The 22,008-nt window shown below is 28.3% G+C and overlaps 1 protein-coding gene across 3 annotated transcripts in view; it reads right to left on the bottom strand.

Annotated features, from left to right (window-relative positions):
• LOC107438918 (spectrin beta chain) overlaps positions 1-22,008 on the bottom strand; it is a 98,641-nt gene that overhangs the window by 64,865 nt on the left and 11,768 nt on the right. For all 3 annotated transcript variants that reach the window (XM_087164091.1, XM_087164089.1, XM_087164090.1), the window contains 17 exons: positions 21,380-21,553; positions 19,610-19,782; positions 18,150-18,265; positions 17,900-18,012; positions 16,107-16,294; positions 13,981-14,163; positions 13,143-13,400; positions 11,805-11,943; positions 10,965-11,121; positions 9,444-9,691; positions 6,939-7,139; positions 5,750-5,866; positions 5,577-5,654; positions 4,384-4,548; positions 2,429-2,631; positions 1,556-1,652; positions 1,075-1,203 (listed from right to left, as the gene is read on the bottom strand). In XM_087164091.1, the coding sequence (XP_087020217.1) occupies positions 1,075-1,203; positions 1,556-1,652; positions 2,429-2,631; positions 4,384-4,548; positions 5,577-5,654; positions 5,750-5,866; positions 6,939-7,139; positions 9,444-9,691; positions 10,965-11,121; positions 11,805-11,943; positions 13,143-13,400; positions 13,981-14,163; positions 16,107-16,294; positions 17,900-18,012; positions 18,150-18,265; positions 19,610-19,782; positions 21,380-21,553 (2,739 nt within the window). The remainder of the gene's footprint in view (positions 1-1,074; positions 1,204-1,555; positions 1,653-2,428; positions 2,632-4,383; positions 4,549-5,576; positions 5,655-5,749; positions 5,867-6,938; positions 7,140-9,443; positions 9,692-10,964; positions 11,122-11,804; positions 11,944-13,142; positions 13,401-13,980; positions 14,164-16,106; positions 16,295-17,899; positions 18,013-18,149; positions 18,266-19,609; positions 19,783-21,379; positions 21,554-22,008) is intronic.

The following is a 22,008-nucleotide window of genomic DNA, read 5'->3' on the forward strand; positions in this document are numbered from 1 at the left end:
TTAAGTTTAAGAACATAATGCAATATCTTCTGAAAAAAGTCCAACGTCATATGGGTAGGAAGTAACACTTTGAAGGTCACTTTCACATTCATCAGATTTTGTTATGCTAGAAACGTTTTCTTCAACGGAAGTATCACATTTCTGTGCAACAGAAAAACTTACATTGGTACTAGATACTGTCACCTCACTAATTTCAGGTCATGATTTTTTCTCGAAATAATTAAAAATTGTTAAATTCTTGCGTTTTGACATCCAAGAACAACCAAAGAACAGCGAAGATCCAAGAACAGCAAAAAAAAAAAAAAAAAAAAAAAAAAAAAAAAAAAATATATATATATATATATATATATATATATATATATATATATATATATATTGGCACGGAAATATCCGCTTTGCTACGATCTCAAAGTTTCGAGCTGGAATGAATAACTTCAACGAGCACAGTATCTCCAATGGTATTGTTACTGATTTCTTCACTAGTCGAAATAGTGGCGACGACGGATTCGGTGATTGAAGGAACTTTTTGTTAACACAAAACAAAACAGATTTAGCGACAAGTTCCGAAAGACAAGCAGCAGAGATAACTCTTAGTCTGACTAACTAAATCCACTGTACTCCGTTCCCCCTTTTATATAATTTTTCACTGCATCTCCAAAATTCTCGAACTGTCTCAAAGACGACAGAACGTCTAGGATTCCAGAATCATCGCGTAAAGACCTCGCGAATGACAGCCAGTTTCGAAATCTATACTGGCAGGACCGAAAGGAACCAGTCCGTAACAGTATCACGTGAATTTGGTCTTAAAAGTACAACCCTATTATAGTAAATGTTTTTTCAGTATTCTGAGAAATACCGTGAGGAAAAAAAAGTAGGCATAATGTAAACAAAAATGTATAGTCTTAAAAAATAATAGCTCGCAAAATTTCAGCTAAAATTTTTATTTTTGCAATTTTGTTTGAGCTCAAGGGGGGTGTTTGAACCCCTAAACCCCTCCCTTGCGTACGCCACTGGCTTAGACACCTCTACAAAAGTTCATCTATAATGCATTATATGTATCAGATTTATACTTACTTTTGTATGAATAGCAGCTAAATCTCGTTCCATACCGCTCAGTCTTCTTTGTAAAGTCATAATACCAACCAAATCATCGCCGAGGTCTTCTGTCGCTTCCAGTAACTTCTTTTTCTCTTCAATCCATGTCTAATTACGAAAAATATTTCATTTATTTTTAATTACTTAAGACAAGTTTTAAAGAATGCTTTTTTCAAACTACTGCTTTTTACTAAATGCTTTTTTTAAACTACTGCTTTTTACTAAATGCTTTTTTTAAAACTAATTTTTTTTTCTACTTTAAAATAATTAAACAAACTTTGCATAAATTTGATTATCAAGGATTTTGGCTTATCCGGGATGAAACGTTTCTTGACTATCTCGGTTAATCCAAATTTTTAATGCATTAAGTTCTGTATTGATTAAGTTTTGAAAATAAATAAGTTGCTCTAAGTTCTATAGTGAATACATTTTGTTTTGAAATAAATTTCACTAGACTTACAATAGTTTCTTTACACTCGATATGAAATGATTGAATGCCATGAGTCGATGCAATTTGAGCTTTCTTTCGTTCTGCGGCATCTTTCAAAGCAGACCACCTACGAAGAAAAAATAAAGTTTGAAAACATTTGCGAATTCATGCTCACCATAAATTTTTTTTCTTTAAGAAATTTAACAAACTATTAGTACTTTTGATTACTGCTTTTATTAATATCACAAACATTATCAACTTTGAGACAAATTAGTGTTTTTTAATTAAAGCACACTTACACCGAAGAGCCATTACATTATGACCACTCTGCTAATAAAATGTAGGACCACCTTAAGTCCTCAAAACTGACGGCACCCACCGTGTCATTGATTCCACAAGGTGCTGATAGGTAGTCTGAGGTATCTGGTACCAAGCGCTCACCAACTGGTTCTGCAATTCCCTCACATTGCGAGGGGGTAGCGTGGCAGCATGAATTTGGTTTTCCAAGTAGGATCATAAATGCTCGATTGGATTAAGGTCAGGTGAATTTGGGGGCCAAGACATGACTTGAAAGTTACTGGAATGTTCCTCGAACCAAGCCATGACGATTCGACTCTTATGACATGGTACATTATCCTGTTGGTAAACACCATCCCACGCAGGAAAAACTGTTACCATGAATGGGTGAACTATGTTCAAGAAGCTTACAGACGTCAGGGATTGTTGTATGAGGATTATGGGTCCTAATGTGCCCCATGAAGACATTGTTCCTGGGCGAGAAACCCTGAAAACCTGGGCGAGCCCATTGTTATAGATGGAGGGTGATCATAATGTAATGGCTCTTCGGTGTATATGCCTGTATAACTTTGATTACAAGTTGTTTATCATTAAAAATAGACAAACCTTTCATTTAATAAACTCTGTTGTGCTAAGATTTCTTCAGAATTAGGGTGATCAACATGGAGTAATTGTCGTGCTAGCTGATTCACGACAGCAACTCTCGAAGCATTAGCGTTCATTTCTTGCTCAAAACCTTCGAAACGGTGTCTCATCACTTCAATATCTTCGATATCATTGTTCATTACCATTGAGTCTAGCATTTTTTCCTACAAATATAAAAGACATTTTTGTAAATAATTTGCATGCCTTACACAAATTTATACCTAGTGAAGTATCATAAATTTTAAAATTAATAATACGAAGTTATTCCTTTAAGTTTTTACACTATTTTTTAAAAATATTGGATAAAATTTTTTTCTTCATTAACATTACTGAAAAAATTCATTAATGTTAATGAAAAAATTTCATTAACATTAACTCATTTTCATTACAACAAATTTCATTAACATTAATTAAATTTAATAATAACAAATTTCATTAACATTAATTTTTTCATTAACAGAAATGAAAAGCATTTCGTAGTTAAAACAGAACATACTATGATGTTCAGAAAATTTTACATTGTACTGCGTTACTTTATGTAACTTTTAAAACTACAGGGATTTTCAATAAAATATGTATAGAATATTGATTACCCAAATATTATTCGATAGTCACAAGACAAAAAAAAAAAAAAAAAAAAAAAAAAAAAAAAAATCAAAATTACCTACATCATCTGCATATATCATCATCTGCGGACATTGCATCATCGTATCATTTTTCAATTTTAATTTAATTTGGCCATACGGATGTCAAAACACAAAACTTAATTACACAGATTTAGATCATAGAAATAAAAACTACAAATACAAGAATGATCTAATGGCATACTATGTTTAGTAAAATTGTAATAAAAATGTTAAATTCAAATATAGGCTTTGTTAAGAAGTAAAGTTTAATTGTTAAACCTTAATACACGAATTTCTTTGCACTGTAAAAATGTAAATTTAAGAGATATGAAGATATATTACTTGTTTTAAAAGCTTCATATCCCATACTTTTAACAGGGTTTCTTTCTGATTTTGACAGGCATTTTAGGCAAGTATTTTCTGAATATGGCTACTCGTTTTAAAAAAATCTTAAAATTATTTAAATATTTTGTTGATAAGAATCAGTTTAAAGGAAATTTTTTGACATCGATTAGGCACTTTTTTTTATTAATTTAGCGAGATCTTCGGGTAGAACTTGGAGAAGTTGTTAGGTTGGATTTGGTAGAAACGTGATTGTAAAATGAGGTAAAAGTGAATTAAATTGTTCGAACGGAAACACTAACCCTTAAAAAAAGTATATATATATTTTTTGAAATACATATCCTTTGGCATTTCTTTGCTTATCAACAAAAAGCTTTTGCACAAAAGAAGCACGAAGAATATTTGAAACAACCACCAAGTATAGTTTTACCATTCCTGGCTTAAATTTTTATAACTAACCAAAATCTTTTCTAAATTATTAAAATGTCTTGTTGGTCAGAATTAGTTTAAAAAAAGTAGAACATTATTTTATTATTATCATCTTTTCAAAATTTTCTGAATTTTCCGGTAAAACTCGGAAGTTGCAGTTGATAGAGATTTGATAAAAGAGAGATCGAATGTGTTGTGTAAATTCAAAATAGAGATGAATTTTTCATTGGTTGCACGAACTGAAAGCACCGACCTTTTACAAAAATTTTTAAATCCATAATATATTAGAGTTTCTTGGCGTAGTAACAAAGAGCGTTTGTACAAAGAGAATGCAAAGAGCTTCTGCAACAACATCCAAACACAAATTTTAGCATAGTTTTATAATTTCTGGACTAAATTGTATAACATAAGTTAATAAATTGTATTATTTCCTGCATCTTGATTGTTGAGATCTATTTTTATATTAGCCTTTTTAAATTAAAGATCTAATTAAGCACTAATTAAAAAGATTAAATGTACCTTTTCAGCAATCCATTGTTTAATACCATCAGCTTCGTTAAAAAGTTTATACAGAGAAAGGGCGTCTAGAAGCCTCTGTTTTCTTAACTTGGCTAATTCAACCAATTCTTTATACCTACGATCAATGCTCTCAAGTCTTTGCAAAACATCAGGTGCAGTTCGGTCCTAAAGTTAACCAAATAAAAACAGGTGTTCATTGTATAATTTATAAATAACAGAAATTAAATGTAAAAGAAAACTTAAATTCTAAGTAAACTCTTTCCTTTTAATAAACTTTTTGACTAATGAAAATTTCACAATTCAAACAAAAAATATTAGTTTTAAACTCGGTTTATAAAAATGATTATTAAACAAAATTTACAAAAAATTCTGGTTGACTTTTGTACCACAAATTATATTAATTAATAAAGATTTTTTCTTTAAATTTAAATGAATTTATTAATTTATTTCCAAATACGACTGTTTATTAACTTATTCATTCATCGTTGATTCATTAATAAGCAAATTTACTGATTCATAAATACGCTAATTCATTCTTACTCCGATTATCTGATTTGTAAATTTGCCAAATAAAGGGTTCCTTGATTTGCTTTGTTACTTTTCTAATTTATCATTTATTTATTCACTCATTATATTAAAATTCATAGTAATGATTGCCCTAATGGCACGATGACTTTAATATGCATTTAAACCTTACAAAAACAATTCCAAAGCTAACTACGTAAACAAATAAGTGAAAAATCTACTGTTTGTATAGTATAAAAAATGAATGGTCTCCATAATAACGGAAATATTAAATCTATGATCATCCATTGAATGACGTTGGATAAATTGAAGATAACTGCTCCGTTGACTCGTTTTATTATGAACTTATAATCCACTTAGTTTTTATAATCTATTTTAAGTTAATAATTTATAGGTTTGTAATCTTGCTTTAATATAGGATTATAAACATGCAATAAAACTATAAATATTATGCGGGCCTAATCAATTCATACATTTATGAAAAGTGCTATAAATAACTCAAGTTTTGCAAACAAAGTTAAAACAATGTGAAAAGACATAAATATGTCCAATGAGATAGACATATTTGTTTAATTTTTGTTTTTTCACGCTGTTTCAGCTTCTTTGCATGCAGCACTAGATTGATCCCTCTGTATTTCAATTGATTCAGTAATTTAAAAGATGCTTACTTCATCTCCAAGGTTCCCAGCTTGTTGATGCAAGGAATCAATAACATTCGCAAAATGTTTCAAATCATCAGTAGTATCCTAGAAATTTGGTTTAGCATAAATTAGTACTTATAAATTTTTTTATTGAAGTTTATATTAATCCATGCAGTTTTAAATAAAATGTATTTTTATACTTTATGTTTTTTCAGCAACGACTGCACATTTGCCTCGTCTCTACCAATATCTTCACTCGATACCAATCGTAATGTATCAAGCATCCAAGTATCAACATCATCAGCATCGGTAAAAAACTATAAAATATATACATAATTAAAATAATAATTATTAATTAGAAAAATAATATATATATACTTTTATTAATTTAAAATTAAGATTTTTTCCTTTAAAAAAAATGCATAAATACTTATATTCTATTTGCGAAATCAGAACAAACACTTTTGATTCATGAAACAGAAACACTAATTAACAAAACAAAAACGATTAGAAATACATTAATTTGCTAAGAACCACTATAAAAACATACTAATGTATCATGAACGACAAAAAAAAAGATCATTAATTTCACAATAATCGTTACAAGAATAATAATTCACAAAGAAACTCTATAAAAACACTAAATTATATAGGAATATTTGATAAAAAAGAAAAGAAAAACATTCATTAACCACTTAAAAGCAATAAATAATACGAATTCACTAAGAAATGTTTAAAAATTAATAAATATTACTAATTCATTCTGAAACTCGGAAGAATTAATTGTAAAGCATTTAAAATTAATAAATAACGCTATTGCACTAAAACAATTTCGCAATTATAAATAACATTGATTTCAGCTATTAATTTTTGTTTTTTAAGGTCGGCATTGATTATCAAGATGCTAGAAATATCTGTCAGTGCTATGCTTGTCACACATTGTAGTGTTTGTTCTTAACACTATTAAAGAGATTTTGTTCTATCCTGTAACGTATTCCGGCGCACACTCAGGTATCAGCGTCACTCAGAGCAGTGCACTGACCATGCAACCTAAATTCTCTACAGAGCTTGCGCAGAACATTCCCTACGGATGCGCATTTCTGAGATGTTAGGTGGGAGTGCGAAATCTCTCTAATATCAGTTTCGCTTTCTGCCTATGGCGCACAAACGCCACTTTTTTTGCAAATGTTTTATCAGAATAACAGCACCACTTATCAGGATTTTCTTACACTATTTCTTTAGTTTTATTCTTTTAATTTTTTGTAAACACATTTTGCTCGTTTAGTATCAGCTATTCGAATTTCATGTTATTGTGACTCTGAACAAATAGCGTTGATGAAGTTCAATTCTAATCGCTGTATATATTTCCTCACCTGATTAATACCTTACCTGATGGTAATCAACGGCATCAGTTAACCTTTTCATTCGTTGCTGCTGCAAATTAGATAGATTACTGAGCATTGTTTGAATTTCATTGATTCTTTCTTGAATACTTTCGGAACTGAAATGACTGGCGGCAATCAAGTCCTGGCCGGTTTGAACAACAGCTTGAATTTGCTTGGCTTGATTGTTAATTTCCCCTTCTGCGGCCTATGTTAAAAAGTAAAAGAAGAAAGTTCTTTGTTGAAAAATAAGCTTTTGTTAAAAAATTCTGATTGAAAGGTAAAAATAAATCGAATAAAAACTTCTATTTTTAAAAGTTTAAAAATATTTTTTGTTAATATAGGTTATTAAATTGAAAACAGAGCATTTTTTAAAAAAAAATATTGACAATAAAACACAAGGCAATTCTATTATTAAAATGAACACGAGATAATATTTAATTCCGAAAAGAGACATTATTGCTCGAACAAAATTAGAATGTATTCATATTGAATCAATCACCAAGGAAAATTATTAAGATTTAAATTGGAAAATTACTAAAAAGTAGAAAAAATAAAATAAAATTTTTGTCATTGAAAACATAACGAAAAGAAACATGAAAGAGGAAGGCAACAATGAAGAGCAATAAAAAATTATGAAAAGGATTCATCATTATTTTTTATTATGCAATTTTTTTTCCTGGATAAAAAATTTTATTTTTAATTTGTGTCCTTTAAAATGTACTAAAAAATATATTTTTAATTTGTGTCTTTCAAAATGTACTAAAATTTTTTTTTTTAATTTGCGTCTTTCGAAATGTACTAAAAATTTTAACGCTTCAAACTTGGACAGAAAATTGTCATGTTCTCATAAAATAACATGGCATTGCACCATTGTGGGGGAAAAAAACTTATATTTCAAAATTTCCTTGACTGGATTTAGACCGATAGGAAACTTTTATTAATTCGACATTTTTTCCAATTATCTTTCTGGATGACAAGAGTTACTCGTCCAGAGCTGTTTAAACCTTTTTCATTCCTTTTAAATTCAAGTTTTTGTGAACAAGTCCGGAATTGCTTCCAAACCGGCTTGCAGAAACTCTATCACTGAGGTTGAATCACATTGTCGGTTGAAGTTTTACTAAAAGAATACAAGTGCGTCGATTAGACTAGAATGGTATTTACTAGACGTGTTGTACTACACTAATTGCAACACGTCTTCTCCATGATAATAAATAAAAATTTCAAAAAAAATATTTTAAATTTTACTGTTTTCTTTTTGAAAATTCTTCATCGAATTTCAAACACAGGGCATCGGAGGTACGATTAATTACAATTTTGCACGCATAATAATTATGTCAGGAATTTTTGCGAATAGAAAATGTCTTATAGCTGTATTCACGAGAAAAAATATCCATGAAGAAATTCGGAAGAACATATCAAGACATAATTTTCTTATTTTTAGCACAATAGACGTACACTTATTGCAAGCAAAATATTTCAGTGATCTGAGTAAATATCAATAAAATATTGTTCTTTATTACGTTTAGGAATCATGTTAGCTAATACAGGTGATTTGTAAGCTTCGTTAGAGATAAGTTTTCATAATCTGAATATCCGAATTTAATAAACTAACGAGTTTAGAAGAAAATAATTTAAAGTGAGTGTTATCCATGGTGTAGCATCCAACATGGTCCAAGGTACTACATATGATGGTTCAATATATAGTTTGTCTGTGGTAAGAATTCCTCCCGCCACAAAGTCTGAAGCCGTCTGCTGCTTTATGGAAACAAGAATATCACATTTCAGGGAGGGTAGCTTCTCTTCACTCGAGGTCAGGGGCGAATTAAGAGTACGCGGGCACTAGGCCATTCAAATTTTTGGGGCACTTAGATTAAATTTTTTTCTCATATATTTTTTATTTATTCAAATATAAAAGTATTTATGTATCTTTACATTTAAGAAAGCATATTTAAAATTAAAATAAATAATAATAAATTAAATTTTACTTTATTTTATTAAATTAGAACTAAAAAATAATCATAACATTTTGAAATAATTTGAAAAATCATTGTTTTTCTTAATTTTTCTTAATTCATTTTCAAAAAATCCATTTTAAGGGGGTCCCTAATGATTGGGGACTCCAGGCCATGACCTAGTCTGGCCTAATGGGTAATCCGGCCCTGCTCTAGGGCTAACACTATAGCCTGAAGAAAAAGATTCTCTATCTCTCTTTCTCGCTGACTTGAGCCAAAACCTGTCCTCAACAGTGACCCCACACCCCTACTTGAAATTGTTACCCCTCGTTACCATAGTCACCACCACAGGTCCAGACGAATGGCTAGGGGAATTCTTCCTTTAGATAAATTATACAACACTATTGTGCTCCTTGGGCCAATTTTCCTTACTAAGAAAAAGCAGATGACAGAATTCATGAAGAAAATAAATCAAACTGATAGAGAAATATAATACTATGTTATTCGAATTTTAACAATTGAAAAAAAGTTAAAACTGGTTTAAGATACAGCCTTACCTTATTTTTGCTGATGAGAAGATGAATTGCCGTGAGATCGTGGCCAATATCTCCTGATGACAATATTCTCTCCTTCTCCTTGATCCAAGCCTCCTCTTCAGCCATATCCCAGAAGAACTGCCACAATTTACGAGATTCAATGAGGTGGTTGTGTCTGTCTGAAGCCAGCTGAACCAATTCTATGTAAGCCGATTCTAATTGTTGGATCCTCTCTGTGATATATTGGGGATCACAAGCCGTGTAGCCGCCTGGAAACATTTGATACGTTACGAACGATTGAAATTGTTATCTACTCCAGCTAAATTGTTACAGGCAACTAAAATTGTTTTAATGGGTAAGCCGTGTAGCCTCCTGGAAACATTTGATACGTTACGAACGATTGAAATTGTTATCTACTCCAGCTAGATTGTTACAGGCAACTAAAATTGTTTTAATGGTTAAGCCGTGTAGCCGCCTGGAAACATTTGATACGTTACGAACGATTTGATACGATATATATATATATATATATATATATATATATATATATATATATATATATATATATATATATATATATATATATATATATATATATATATATATATAATGTCAATGATATAGTCTAACATTTGATACTGTAAAAAAATTTGATCTATAAAAGCCATCATTTTTGGAGTTGAAGTGAACTAAATACAATTTTAAGTATAGAACAGTAGTTATCGTAGTAAAAATTACATAAAATTGACAAAATAGCAATTGTTTGAAAGAATTAGAGCAAATATATTACTATTATTGTAAATGTTTTTTAAACGAAATGTTTTTGCAAGCCATTGAAATGATTCTAATGCGCATGGAAATCAGTGTTGTAAATAAAAAAACAAAAAGTTAACAAATAAATAAATTAATGAAAAATAAGTTAATAAATAAATAAATAAGTAAATAAATAAATAAATAAATTAGTTAAATAATTAATAAATTAAATTATAACAACGGAAAAGTAATTAAAAAATGTGACTACATGCTCTGTAAAAATTTTTAGTTTACCTCATCACCAAAAAAGATGGTAACTAAACACCTAAGTTTTTTGCAGTGTTGCACAAAATGATCCACGCATTTTTTTTCATGAAAACACTAACATAAGAAGTTTTATATCGAAGTATGCATTATTTCAGTGAAGTTAACTGTTAAAAACTATAAATCAAAATTGTATTAAGAAGAAGGAAAAGAAATCAGCATCGGGGCTTATTTTACATGCAGATTTGTTTAATACTGAAATCCCATAAACACTTTTATGTTAAAATTAATAACTTACTGACTTATAGTAGAAGACTTACTTTTCGATAAAAAGTATTTGTCTGCAAAATATTCATACACTTTTAATATATACACGGTTATTTTAATATATTATACAGCTTTGAGATTAAATGATAGAAATATATTTTTATAAAAACGCCAAGAATAGAAGTTCTATATCAAAATCAGAATCAGTTCATTGGATGTTTTACAAAATTAATGATAATATAACTGTTAATACGTTACCTGTGCCACTGTTATCAACAAATGTCTGTAAATGTTGTATGAGGGCTTTAACGTTTTCACCGAGCACATTAATATCTGCTTCTATTAGACTGTGCTTTTGTAATAAATCGACAACCCCCATCAGATGTTTTCCAGAATCCTCAGTCAGTAGTCTTCCCTTTAATAATTATAATAATAACATAAATTATCATATGAGATGAAAAGAAAAAGTAAATATGAAGAAGAATAATATAAAACCAAATAATAAACATAAATGTGACAAGCTAGAGGAATAACATAAAAAAAAGTTATGTTTCCAGCGATAATTTTTTAACTCCTCTATATTTCTTTCAGTAATCAAAAAGATTTTGATGCTTTTAAATTTTCTTTCATTAGTGATTTACCATATTTTGGTAACATTTTCGTTTTTAGCTAGCTTAAATATCAATTTGCGACTTTAATGCGCTACTTTGTAACGTATTTCAAGCATGCCGTCGTTGGAAGATTTATGCGTTAATGCGTTTCCTGTATATATCAATTTTCAATCATTTTATTTTGTCTAATTTATTATGTTAATTTTATTAATAGAAAATAACCACGAAATAAGCATTAATGTAAGGCAAATTTATTTTTCAATTATTACAATATAGTGTGTACTTAAAGCAAAGACTAAGGAACAGATTTTTTTTATAGTAGTGCGATGTTGGATATTTTTGAAACAAATAAAAATAATATCTTTTATGGTACCTCTGTTTTTAATTAAAGAAAATAATACAAAAAGAAATGCAAATTAAGACCGATAAGGAACTTAACTAAATAATATTGAGAAATAATTTTAAAAAATATTTTTTTTCAGCATACCTTTAATTCCTCCATGGTGTCTAATATATAAATCATTTCTTGGAACGTTTGCTGCAAAGTCAAAGAATCTTCAAGTCTTGAGCGACGAGCTCTCAGGAGTTCTAGTAGATAATTCCACAATCTTAAAACATTGTCACGTCTGCCAAAAAAAGCATATAAATTTAAACTTTTAAGTTATTGTGTTTCACAGAAAGTAGAAAAAAAAATCAATATATTACGAAAATGTATTTTGTTTTGAAATCAAATATCGGTAAGGTAAGTATTTTGGCAGTTATTCACCTAAGAACCGTTGGCATGTGTTTTGAGCTGGAGTCAAATAATAATGAAAATTCTTTAGTATAAAAATTTTGTGCCAGTGAGCTTAATTTTTTGATAAAGTATTGGCTTAAGTGTTTTTAAAACTTGCAAATTTAAAGAATATTGAATATTGAAAAATATTGAATATTGAATTTAAAGAATATTGAATAAAGAATAAAGAAATTGTAAATTTAAAAGGCATTTTAAAGAATTTTACGTTAAAAAAATATAGGCATCGGATTTACCATAGGGAGTTTTTAAAAATCATAGGGAACTTAACCACATAATACTGATATCCTTCAAACATGATGGAATGATAGAGCCCATTTTTTCTTTTTTGAAGAAAATTGTGTTCAATAGATCACAAGCTAAGAATAGTACCTTACCATACTGGTACTTTTTATGCACTACATAATTTTTGAGTTATTGTGGTTCATAAATAATGCGAGAGAAACACAATGTTGTAGTCTCTATAATTACAGCAAATCGATCTATAGTTTCTTTATACATTTTCTCTGTTATTTTTTAAAATGTTTACTTTTAAATATAAAAGTACAGAATATATTTTAAATTGCAGTTATTTATTATTCTTATTATATTTTTTAATTGAATTCCTCGTTGCAGATTTTATTTTAATGACTAACAGATATTTAAAATAAAGCATGATACTTCATAATCTATGATATAATTACTATTGCAATAAGATTGACACAAGATTCTGCATTTTGGTCATATGGTTAATGGATTGGAAGTGGTTTTTATACTTTTACAATATTTTAATATAGATTTTAATGAGTTATAATAAAATAAAATATATAGATTAAAGCAATTTGATTTATATATTTTTAAATAAAACAATTATATTATATTATATTATATTATATTATATTATATTATATTATATTATATTATATTATATTATATTATATTATATTATATTATATTATATTATATTATATTATATTATATTATATTATATTATATTATATTATATTATATTATATTATATTATACATGTATATTAAAGCAATTTGAACAAACCTTGCTTGTATTCTGGAAATATCATGGTAATTTTCAGCTTCTAATTCTTGAGCAACAGCAACAACAGCTTGGACTCTTTCTTCATAAGCATATATGTCAGTTTCAATGGCTTCGTGCTTCTTGGCGGCCGCTTCAACAGATGGAAGATCAAAGCCAAAATTATCTTGTGAAACTAGACGTTGGTTTTCACTTAACCATGCTTCACGCATACCGGACTTGCGATCGAATCTGGCAGCTAGTTGTTCAAGCTTCTCTTGCCTGAAATTAAAAAAGAATATATTAGTTTTGGACGAAGAATTAAATAAGGTTAATCAGGACTCTTGAATCTTTGCTAAAATAAAATTTAAAATATCCTAATCTGCGTTTTTTCTTTGTCCACATGTTTGTATTCTATGCATCAGTTGATGAAAATACCGAAACTTAAAGTGTCGTGGGTTCAGAAATTGGTTGCAGGAGCTGAAAAACCGATGATGACGGCGAAGCGGAATCAATCATTAACCACATATGCGGAATACTTCGAAGTTTTTGAAAAAAATAAGAAACTTTCTGTATTCACGCGAACTCACAGAAAATGTGCAACAATCTTTTACAAATGTCAAACATTCATTGTTTGCGCTGAGAAGAAAAGTGCTTGTTCAAGCTAAAATTTCCAAATATTTTAATTAAATAAATGTGTTTATTAATATTCCTTTTGCAGCATTTGCATTTTGCGTCAATGTTTTTACGTTAATGAACCCACGAGAAACGATCGATCGAAGTTCTACTATATTAAGAAAAATATGCAAAAAATAAATTAAAAAAATAAAATAAAACGAAGAAATTATTATTCTAAAATTACCTTATAAGTTCTTCTCTCAAAGCTAATTCCCTTTCATGTTCTGCTTTTTCTAGATTTTCCCATGCTTTGTTGATGTCTGCTATCATTTTTCCTTCTGGTGGAAAATACATTCTCTGACTGTTTGTTCTCATGCGGCTCTGAATAGTAAACAGTAAAATTTCCAAATTTCCTTTCTCAGCAAATCTATGCAAAAGAAATTTATTAAATTAAGAAAAAAATCAAGCCAATGATAATTTTTTAAATTAATGATTAGAATAAATTTTTTCTTTTGAGCTAACGGTCTTTGAGAACTTATTTAAACTTATAATCTATTAATTTAACTTATGATCTGGTAATTTTTCGAAGTAATTATTAGAGTAATTTTTTTAAATAATGAGTAGAATAATTTTTAAACTAAAGATCAAAATAATTTACACTATCAATTTGAGAAATTACTTAAATTTCAAATAATTGCTAAGGTCATTTTTCGAAAAAAGATATTGGGGTAATTTTTTAAAATATCGAATAGGATCATTTTTAAACTAACGATCCAAATAATTTTTAAAGCTAAAAATTTTAGGAAGAATTTAAACTTCCAACTAATGATCAGGTAATTAGAATAATTTTTTAAAATTACGATTAGAATAATTTTTTCAAGATGACCATAAAAGCAGACTATTTAAATTTTAAATAGATATTGGATATTTTTTCAAAAAATGATCAGAATACTTAATCAACTTAGAATCAATCAACTTAAGAAGAACTTAGAATCATCTTAATCAGAATATTTAAATCAAGAATTATAATGATATTTTTTGGAATAACAATCAGAGTTAATTTATAAACGAATGATCAGTTAACTGTTTAAACTTAAATAAGAATAATTTTGTTAAATCAACGATTAGAGTGATTTGTTTAAAACTTAAAATCAAATAATTTTCAACACAAAAAAATAGAATTACATTTTTTGAAATATTACAAGAGTTATTTAAATATCAGTAGTTCAAATGTTTATTCTAATAGCTTTATTTAAATTAAAAATGATATTTTTTTTAGAAATAAAAAAATGAAAATCACATGTTTTAAAGTTAACTTAACGTAGTTTATTTCAAACGGATTCCATCAAGAATAATAAAAATTTTAGAACCATTAAAAAGATCATCTTAAGTTTTAAAATTTTAAACATATAAGTAAGGATTGTTTCAATTTAATAAATTGAAATCAAATTAAATTTTAATGCAAGATTTAAAAATTAAAAAAAAATATTTATGCTGATAACAAAACACTTTTTATCCTCAGAAATTCCCTTCATTTTCTTCATAGAACTGGGAAATTTTGTTTAACTAAAGAAAAATTTCCTTTCAATTTTAAATCATTTATTAGATTATGTTATAAAATTGCACTGTAAAAAGTACTTAATTCCTTACTGTTTAAAGAATTGAAAAACATATTCATAATCACTAAGGCCTGTATTTTAATACCCTTAAAATTTTTATAAATGTTCTTAAAAGCATAAAAAATAATACCTTTAAGCAGAAAAAATATGTAATAATTAAACGAGAAATTCTATTTGGAGCCTAAGTTCCATATAAGAATAACATTACAAGAAATACTGAAAATTAAAAAGATTTTACTATGCAAAAAACTCGAAACCAATTAGGATAAAAAATTAGGAGAGGAAGAAGAAAAAAAGAGAGAAAAATAAGATATAGAAATCAAGAAGAAAATCAATTTCTTTTTATTTAAAATCTTAAAAAAAGGAAAAAAATGGTTTCTAATAATTGTTAAAAATTGTCCTCGGATAGAAAAAAAGTAGTCCGCAAATTCCAATCATCAAATTCGAATGTCATCAAAATTCGATTTGAATATTATTAAGAGGAACTCTGTCTAGATAAAAAAAGGCATATGTGTATTTACAACATAAAAAATTATTGTTACAATATTACATAAATTTTAACTGTTGTTATTTTTAGTTGTTTTATGTATTTTAGTTACGTCACTGTAGATAATGTACATTTTTTAATTTCTTGTTTGCGTTTTTCAGTTTTATTAAGTTACCATTTAATGTAATCTATAGTGTAAGTAAATGCACTCGTTAAGTAAAACATAAAAAAGAGCACTGGTAAAATAAAATCACGAAATCTTACTTAGGTGGCTTTTCTACAGTTCTATAGGAACTGAAAGCTTGCAGTTGTTGTTGCACTCCAAATAAAGAATTAGCAAATTTTCTGTCTGATAGAGCAATTATAGTTTGTTTAATCCATTTCAGAAGATTTGAGGTTAAAGTCTCATACTCATGAATCATGTTTTCATTTTGCATAGCTTGACCTACAACCTATAAAGTAAAACCATATTTCTTTGTCAAAATGCAAGTAGTAAATGCTACATTATCAATACCTCGGTTATATTATATTTATTTTACTCACTCAAGTTTATTTTTTAGATAAAATATATTCATAAATAAACGTAAGAAAATTAAAATATTTAAATGCTATAACTAACTAAAAAGCATAATATCCGTAAGAAAACTCTATAATTAGCTTTGAAATTTCGCCAAAGTTACACAAACTATTTCCGGGAAATAGTTTAATGCCAAAGATATGTGCGTATGTCTTATTAAAATGAAAAAAAAAATTTTAAATGAGAAAAAAAAAACTACTTGTAAGCAATAGATTCTATTAATTAGATTAGTTTTCTAATTCTTCTTTAATTAATTTTTTTTACAAATTTTTTTTTATTATCTAAAAAGCTTTGGCTAAAAGGTTTTGGAATCGCAGGTTGTAGCAGTCGCGTTAGTTTGTAAGCTATGTAAATTTGAAAGCTCACGAATCTTTTATTAAATTGCGTATATGTATAATTTAATGTGTATGTTTTAATTTGAAGCAATAACAATTTTAAGTAACATAGAAAAATATACTGTTTTAGCTAAATAATTAAAAATACAATTTACTCTCGTTTTAATATAAAAGAAATTTGTTTAAATAGGAAAACCCTTAATAAGCACAAATAGAAATCGATAATGAAAAGCAGACATTATATGCAAAGATCATCATCAATGACTTCCCGTACAAATGATTATGGAATATATGTTTATAATATCAAAAACTTCAAGCCCTATATTTATATCTTTCGTGTTACGTATTTTATCATAAAGATAAATATCCCATTTATTAAAATTTCTTTTGTTCATCATACAAAGAGCGTTCTATAAAAACTGATAGTAAAACCATAAGAAAATCAAGTAATAAATTTAGCAAAAAAATAAACTATTCTGTTTAAAAATAACTTCCCTCGGATAATATGCAATGAACCCGTCATTCAACCAGCTTTTCAAAACGAGTAAAGAAGCCTGTTTTTGGAAAGAAGCCTGTTTTGGAACACTGCACAGATAAAAGAACGTGTAATTTAAATTTTCTTCTATGAAGCTTCTCCTTTAACGTCCAAAACAGCCGGAAATCGCATAAACCAAGTGAAATTTTAATCCAGACCAAACGATATAAGAAATTGCATGACATATTGCATTTCGTATTTTAACTTCGAATCACTCACTTCCATTTTTGTAATGCTAATAAAAACAGTTTTTTCAACATATACTAAACCACGAAAATAAAATCGTCTGCTTCGGTAAGAATACGTATGAACACTCTACTAATCTTTTAAAAAATATTGCTCGCACATTTATTTTTTAGTTTCGTATTGTTGCCACTTCGTAAAAAAATAACTTATAAATTTTATGGAATGTTCTTTGTAATATTCTAGATAACCAAGCATAAGTTACTGTATAGTATTTTGCACAGTATGGCTTATATTATATTTGTTTTACAAAAGTTTTAAATGTGAATATTTTATTTTCTGAATTCTTCTATAATTTAATATTACATTACAAAAATTTTAAAATATGACATCAATAAGAAAATAAAGTAAAATATTTCTGTCTTACATTTCCAATTCTTCTGCCTTGCACTGTTTCAGCTTTCATTTTTGAGAAGTAGTGATAGTACGTTACGACGTATGTAATTATTGATTTTTCATCAGGATATTCTACAAATATATCTAATGGAAGATCGAAAAAAAATATTATCACACTTTTAATATAATATAATTTCAACTTAAAAGTACAAGAAAAATAAATTTATAAACTAAAAATTAATTTAAAAGAAAGAAGGAAAAAACTTGAATCGAAACAATACCTTCAGCATCTAACAGCGGCATTAAACCCAACCGTTGTTCAGCAACAGTAAAGGCATGATTCAAATTATAAATGGCATTGGAACGAGATAGTTTATCATATTGTACCAAATCGGGCCTGTAAAAAAATTAATCTTCTGTTCAAAATTATAATAATATGACGTTTGAAAAAACTTTTTTTTGTAAAAATATAAAACAAAGATTTTTTTATTAGAATAAAAATACATCACATTCAGTAGTAATTGCATTTTTTGAATCAAAGGTAAATTTTTGGATTTTTCAATGAAATAGAAAAGTAAGTGTTTTGAACAGACACTTATTCCTGTTCAATTAATGATGTACTTTGACCAGAACAAGAAAATAACAGCAAAAAGGATGAGGTCAAAGTTAAGCATGAGGTTCTTAAAATAAAATTAGTTTGTAAATCAAACATACACGTAGCACAAAGAGAATATTAGGACAGATTCGAACTAGGTTTGACAGAGCAGAAGCAGATAGAAAATATACATTATAAAAAATTTTTTTTAATACAATTTATAGAGAAAACCTGTATAAGGATATTATTAAAATATAAATATCCACATTACACAACTAAAATCGTACATACATATTTTAACTGTGAATTTTAGCTTTTGTTGATGGAAAAGCTGCATTGGAGACATTAATGTAATATACCTTAGGACACCCAAGTCAAAATTCTGATGGTTTCCATTGATGGACCAACATAATCTTGATAATAACCATCAATAACTTCATCATGAATCATTACATTTTTCGACAGTAACCAACATAGGTAATCACCATAACCAACATAACATAACCAACATAAGTAATCACCATAATGTAGGAATTTGGACTGATTTATGATGGTCCAACATAAGAATAACAACTTGGTTTGTTCATTTTGAACCATCAGAAACTTCCATCATAGTTTCTTAGAAATCAAATGTTGGAACGATCATACACAATCATCATCCCAATGTTGGAATTCAGACTGATTTATGATGGGCAAATTGTTTTGATGGTATATTCATGAGAACCAACAAGAATTCCCATTCAACTATCATGGAAATGAATAGTTGGAACCATCATGGACCATCACAGATCCTCACAGATTGTTGGTCCAGGAGAATCAAACTTCTCTTGATGGTTAACCATCATAGTATTAAAGTATCATTTTCCATCTTGGGATGAAGGAAGTTCGCTGGCTTATAAAAAACCATGAACGCATAATGGAAAATATTGGATGATGGTGACCATCAAATGATATTGGACCATTCTAAATTGCATCGAAACCAACATATACCATCAAAGTGATTTAATGGGACCATCAAGAATTTTGACTTGGGTAAGGTTTTAAGGAATAGAATACTTTAGGATAAAGTTAGACGGAATTGAAAATCAATATATTGCATTATGTTTTAATAAAAGGCTATAAAGAACGGAAATTAGTATACTGTACCTGTGCTTGTGAATCAAAGCATTAAATGCTAAGCCGTCTCTCCAACTGGTAGTGAAATTCCTGACATTGACATTAGGATAACCAGCTGTTTTCATTTGGCACCACAGTAACAATGCATCCTTCGCAGATTTTGTTTCTTGATTGTCCACTTCTTCGATGGTAATGTCTTGAATCTGATAAAGACCAATTTTTTTTAATGTTTTAATGAATGAATAACTTTCTAATCCTAAGTGATTCAATTCAATAATTTTTAATGCAGATTTGGAAGTTGAATGTGGCAAATTAAAAAAATAATATAAAAAATATCAAATTGTACAGTGACTTTTGATAAAAATTTTTTTTTTGTTATAATTATGAAATGTTGACAACGACAATAAGATGTCAATAAATTCGTGATTTTCTAGTTGAAATATCACTTTAACTACGCCTATATTGTTGAACTATTTCCATTCGAATAGCTTTTTCGTACAGATATTTTCGTATTATGCCACACCTTAATCTGTAGCACAGTTTGCGAAAAAAAAAATATTTTCTGAATTACTGTCCGATCAGACTATCCTGATAACTTTGGATCAAATGATCGGATCTTCACGTTCTGAGACTCAATCTCAATGGTTTGAGGGGATAACCTCAAATATGCTAATTAATTAGTGCCGACGATGTTTTAAGTTACGCAAAGAGACAAAAAAACAAAGTATTTCTGAATTAAACGTACCTTTTTTCGAGACGGATTTGGATTTCTGACACTCAAAATAACAGGGGTAGTCGCAATCTGGGAAATATTGTTTCAATAGTTTGATCAGGAGAGCGGTTCAAAGTTTGGACTTTGAACCCCTTATTGTCAATTTTATTTTTTACGTATTTCAAGAACTTTTTAAGCAAATTTAAAACTTTTTGCACACAATTATAAAATTCGTTTATCTAAAGATAATTCCCCCAGGCAAAAACTAACTTAGAGTAAATATTCATTATCTTTCATTATTTTATATAATAATGATCGAAAAAATTTTAAATTGTAAGGTACATAATTTTTTACACCATTTCGGCCATTCGGAACAATTTCGACCAATGAATTCTCGGAACTAATAACTTTTTCTCAGGTTATTTTAATAGTGAAGGACATAGTTTATGAAATTTTTTTCAAGACCCCAAATTTAAAATGCACGGGTTTTCTTTCTTTTCACTATTGAAAATGAAGAATATGAGCAAAATATTGTTTTTGCGATTTGCTTATGCATTTGATTAAATATTTGTTTTTACAGAAAGTAGTTGCTTAAAAGTTAAAATGATTGTTTAAATATTTTTGTTTAAAGCAATGAAAACGCGTACTGCACTTTAAAATACATAAACAGTGATGAAGAATTGATTAAATATCATAAACAGTATCATTTGTAGATCTAAATTAATGCTTAGTATGTAAACTTTTTAATTCATACTCAGTAAAAAATTTCGAATCAAATTACGACCAGCACTTTGGTGCATCAACCGCAAAATCCATTTTTACCTTGAAATATTATATCTTATTTCTTTACAGAGTAATTCAGTGGTTTTACGGTAATTATTGCTGTAAGAATTCCGGTATATCAGATTGTTTGTTCTGTAACATGCTTCGGTAAAAATGAATTTTACGGTAAAAAGTGCCGGCCCCCTGAGGTTCGGTATTTTTACAGTCATTAGATCCGCAATTTTTAACAGAGTAGTTAATTCTTCAAACAACTCCGTTGATCAGATCAAAATCGCATGATCGTTGTCTTGTTGATATAAACTCACCTGGAAACGTAAAATGATAGTCCATATAAGACCGAGGGTGAGGCGTGGATTGCCATCGACAACGTCATGCGATCCTAGATTTTCTAGATGCACTCGCTGATCCCTTAAAAACTGAAGAGCTTTGTCGACGTTTTCAAGGCAATGAATTCTCATTTTCCCTTTAGTTGGTCTTGGCTGTAAGAAGTGAATGGAATAAAAAGGTAAAAACTGAAAATTCGTTCTGCAATATTCTAAACAAAATTTGTTGTTGTTTTTTAAATATTTTTTATTGGTTTAATTTTCAAGTTCTGTTAAACTAAAAATTAGTTTTCTCTAATGTTACTACAAACGATTCAGATGTAAATATAAAACTATAATTTGCTTGCATGAAAATATAAGAAACATTTTTACTAAAAATTGCTTAACTAAAGAAAGTTACTTGAGATAATCACTTAGAGGACGCTATAACACGGGAGAAACTTTTCAACGCAAATTCTTTTTTCACCTTCATAAGCAATCTAATTTTTTTTTTATTCCAATGCCCACCTTTAAGAATGACCCACCTGGGCGTCATACAGACATCTGAAAGGCAGATTTGTTGGCCACTCTTTCAGGGGCACCATATTAGGCGGGCCAACATTGCTTCCACA

The sequence above is a fragment of the Parasteatoda tepidariorum genome, chromosome 5 (genome assembly GCF_982258835.1).
Source record: "Parasteatoda tepidariorum strain Cologne lab strain chromosome 5, Ptep-v5.0, whole genome shotgun sequence".
Taxonomy (NCBI): Eukaryota; Metazoa; Arthropoda; class Arachnida; order Araneae; family Theridiidae; genus Parasteatoda; species Parasteatoda tepidariorum.